The 4,395-nt window shown below is 42.5% G+C and overlaps 1 protein-coding gene across 1 annotated transcript in view; it reads right to left on the reverse strand.

The window, feature by feature from the left end:
• Positions 1–1,394: 1,394 nt before the first annotated feature.
• LOC134437038 (adenylate cyclase type 4-like) overlaps positions 1,395–4,395 on the reverse strand; it is a 55,691-nt gene continuing 52,690 nt past the window's right edge. Inside the window, exons 24-26 of the mRNA XM_063186467.1 lie at positions 3,075–3,189; positions 2,622–2,746; positions 1,395–1,699 (exon numbers count right to left, since the gene is read on the reverse strand). Coding sequence (XP_063042537.1) covers positions 1,568–1,699; positions 2,622–2,746; positions 3,075–3,189 — 372 coding nt within the window. The 3' untranslated portion in view covers positions 1,395–1,567. The remainder of the gene's footprint in view (positions 1,700–2,621; positions 2,747–3,074; positions 3,190–4,395) is intronic.

Consider the following 4,395-nt stretch of genomic DNA (forward strand, 5'->3'; position numbering starts at 1 on the left):
AGAGGCAACGCCTTTGCGAATCTAACCATCATTAGTCCAGCTGCACACCAATCTGGACGTCTTCTTCTCCTGGGGGATCAGAGTGAGGTGGGTTCCTCAAGTCAACACTCATAAACCCACTGGCAGTGCTTTCCTCATGATAGTCAAAAGAGCTTGAAGCTTGAAGACTTCCACCAAAAGGTTTCATCAGTTCTGAGCTTTTGCATATGATAGGTGGGACATCTTGAAGCACCACTTTAAAAAGTCCAGCTACTGACAGCTTATCTCATTTGACTACCATGACCTGATGAATCACAAGTGTCTCGTTTGGTACCACCATTGGTAGACCCTGTACAGAGCAGGAAATTCAGGACCAATGTGACTGGGGAGGATCTTGGGTGGATTGTGCAATACTTGTTCACCCACTGGTAGTGTTTACATCACCATAGTGACGGTAGTGAGGGGTTGTTGTGGTATGCTGTACAGTATATCACCTACCTGGGTGATCACAGTATGAGAACATTTGGGTGGATTGTGCAATACTTGTTCACCCACTGGTAGTGTTTACATCACCATAGTGACGGTAGTGAGGGGTTGTTGTGGTATGCTGTACAGTATATCACCTACCTGGGTGATCACAGTATGAGAACATTTTGGGGAGGTCAGGGTGTGTGTGTTTGTGGTCTTCTGGTTTTCATGATTATAGCGAGGGGAAGTGGGGGTTAGGGATGGAGAGACTATTCAAGGTTAATGAAGTAGGCGGTCAGATCTCCTTCTTCGTCACCAGAGTGACTAAAGTAAGTAGGAGTTGTATGGTTTTCATCAGTATAGTGAAAGGTCGTTGGTGGAGGTGGGGGGGCGGGGGTGGTTAGGAATGGATGGAGTGAGTGCGATTGATGAAATAGATGGTGAGCTCTTCGTTGTTGTATGCTTTTCATCACCATAGTGACTCAGATGTAAAGGTCATTGTTGGGGTGAGAGTTGCAGATGGAGGGAGTGCTCATGATGGGTGGTCAAGCGCTCCCTTGTTGGTGTACCGGTTATCAGTGCTGTTCTACTGGAAGTGTTTAGAGATGGAATAGGTGTTTGTGGTTGATGAATTAAGTGCTCTGCTCTCCTTGTTGTTGTTGTTGTTGTTGTCACAGTAGAGTAGAGTAGTAGTTGAGTGGAGTAACTTTATTGACCCCCTGGGGGTAAATTAAGTTGTTGTTGTTGTATGATTTTCAGAAAGGTCGTTATTGGGGTTAGTGCTTGGGGATGAAGTGAGTGTTCCTGACTGATGAAGTAGGTGATGAGCTCTCCTTTGCCCTTCTGCATGGAGACCATTGTGAAAGGTTATTGTTGGGGGGGGAGTCGGGGTGAGGGACCATCACTGCTGTGTTATTGGTGGGGGTAAGAGATGGATTGAGTGCTCATGGTTGTTGTTGTAAGGTTTTCATGAAAGGTCGCTATTGAGGTAAGTGCTTAAGGATGGAGTGAGTGATCGTGATTGATGTAGTAGGTGACTACTGTAGCTCTTGCTTGTCCTTCACCATAATGACCATAGTGAAAGGTCGTTGTTATATGGGGGTGGGGGTTGGACTGGGGGTTAGGGATGCAGTGATTGTTCGTGGTTGATGAAGTATGTGGTGAGCTCTCCTTTGCCCTTGACGGCGATGACCCCTCTCAAGGTCACACTGAAGCCCAGCAGCTCTGCCACCTTCTTGGTCTCCTCCGTCACCTGCAGAGGACACATAGTATCAGTGAATCAATCAATCAATCAATCAATCAATCAATCAATCAATCAATCAATCAATCAATCAATCAATCATCGTCCATCAGCGGCAGAAGACAGGGGCACACACAGAAGACCACATGCACTTAATGTAAATATGCAGTATCTTTTTGTTTTGCTCTGTATCTCTCCATCCGACACATTTCGTAGGCTACATGCACTTTATGAACTGTATATGCTCTCTCTCTCTCTCTCTCTCTCTCTCTCTCTCTCTCTCTCTCTCTCTCTCTCTCTCTCTCTCTCTCTCTCTCTCTCTCTCTCTCTCTCTCTCCTTTATGTGAATTATGTGTATGTACGTATCCATACCTCCATGCCCTGCACATTAAAACTGAACCCACTCTAACCATTTTTAAATCCAGATCTAAGACCAAGCTCTTTAAAGATGTGTTCCTTTGATTCACACGTTTTATTATTGTTTCATTCTTTTAATTACATCTGCAGCCACCAGTACGTGTGTACTGTGTTATCATCCAAAATTGTCTTTCGGCTTCATTTTGTTTTAGTATGGTAAAACAAATTTAACACCAGCTTATATTGTTTTAATTTTGTTGTTTTGTTGTTTGTGAAGCACATTGTGTTGCCTTTCTGTGTGTGAAAGCGGTTATACAAATAAATGTGACTTGACTTGATATAGTTCAACTAATAGTCACAGTATATCGCAAATAAGTCTGATTTCTCAATCTCCAGTTTGGTTTGATTTCAGTTCAACTAAGGTGTATACATGCATTTTAAAACTCCAGATTTAATTGAACTGAGCTAATAATTCAAATCTCTGTAAGTGCATGTACGTATACCCACTGACTGTTTGAATGATCGATTGATTGGTTATAATAAATGGTTGATGTATTGAGCGACTGCTCTCCCTCACCTGTATCTTATCCAGTTCTCCCGTGCTGTCCATTCTGCTGGCCACGTTGACAGTGTTCCCCCAGATGTCATATTGGGGTTTATGAGCCCCAATCACCCCCGCAATCACTGGCCCGTGGTTTATTCCTGTGCAGGAAGAGAGAGGGCCACTTGCTAAATAAAATACTACATTGTACAAACAGGCATAAGGTGGGTGGGTGTGTGTGTGTGTGTGTGTGTGTGTGTGTGTGTGTGTGTGTGTGTGTGTGTGTGTGTGTGTGGTAAAAAAAAAATGCCACAAGAAAAGATCACAACAATATTGTTTAGTGGATTATAATTTAATATAAAATATACTATAAAATATACTATAAAATATAATATAATATAATATAATATAATGTAATGTAATGTAATGTAATATAAGATAATAACAATGAAATTATACGTATGGATTCATTTCTATTATATTTCATACCTATTCTGAGTTTGAAATTCTGGAAGGAGTGTGCGTTGATGTTCTCCAGTTTCCTCATGAGGGCCATGGCGAACTCGATCATGCTGCGCACGTGGCTGTAGGACACATCACAGTCCTGTAGGGGGAGACACAGCCCACACCAAATCATCAGTGGACATGCAACACAGCAAAAAGTGTTTGGATGGGTCTCTAAGCATACTTTACTAGCACCAGGGGCGCTGACAGCTTTGGGCTGACAGCCAGGCCCAGGACAAAGTCGTCTGAATGGGACCCCTCCATCTAATGCATACAATGTAATGAGGACCCAGTTTACTGAGCCCCTTCTCTCCCTGGGCCCGGGACAACTGACCCCTTCATCACCCTTTGCCGGCTTCCCTGCTAGCATGTACACACAATTTCCTGATATAGCACCACTACTGTACATGCAGCAGATTCGTGCTACATGCAATCTCTTTCAAAAGTCATTTCTGTCCTACAAAGCAAAGAGGCAGAAAGGCATTGTTTTTGTTTGAAGAAGTTTTTTTTATGATTTTATTAACTTATATATTAAATTATGAGGTTAAATAAAATGATTGATCTGCAAATAATGCAGGGATATAAAGTAACACAGCCTCATGTGAATAATCTACCCACAACTACTTGGGCTGGACAACAGGATGGTTTTAACGTAATGCTACTCCGTTTTGGAGCTCTGCGCTCTGCTCAGTGCCTCTTCGCAGGGCATATTTGAGAACCCTAATCATGGAGAAGGAGGTAAAAGTGCTGAAATGTGTAAGATTTGCATCAATGAGCAGTTGGAAAAGTGTGCCTATTAAAGTGGCCGGTGAGTGTATATCCTGTTAGGTCTATTAAAGGGGTATGCCACTATTTTGGGGCTTATTACAGTTAAAATTGTTGGGCAGGGTTTATAAAGGTGGTAAAGTGTCTTATTTTTCATGTTAAGCGTTGTCTTGCTTTAAGACAAGTAAAAAGAGGGAATATGTCGCTAAGCTAGTGAAAGTCAATGTATCCATGTAGCATGCTATAATGCTACACGGATACATTGACTTTCACTAGCTTAGCGACATATTCCCTCTTTTAACTTGTCTTAAAGCAAGACAACGCTTAACATGAAAAATAAGACACTTTACCACCTTTATAAACCCCAGCCAACGAGTTTAACTGTAATAAGCCCCAAAATAGTGGCATACCCCTTTAAGGCACATACCCCCGACCCCTCGAGCACTTGCTCCTGAAAATGTCTGTCCACGCCACTTGTCAGCGGATAAAGCGGGACACAACCCCCAAATGTTCTATTTCACATTGACAACAGGGATATATT

Source organism: Engraulis encrasicolus, chromosome 21 (assembly GCF_034702125.1).
Source record: "Engraulis encrasicolus isolate BLACKSEA-1 chromosome 21, IST_EnEncr_1.0, whole genome shotgun sequence".
Taxonomy (NCBI): Eukaryota; Metazoa; Chordata; class Actinopteri; order Clupeiformes; family Engraulidae; genus Engraulis; species Engraulis encrasicolus.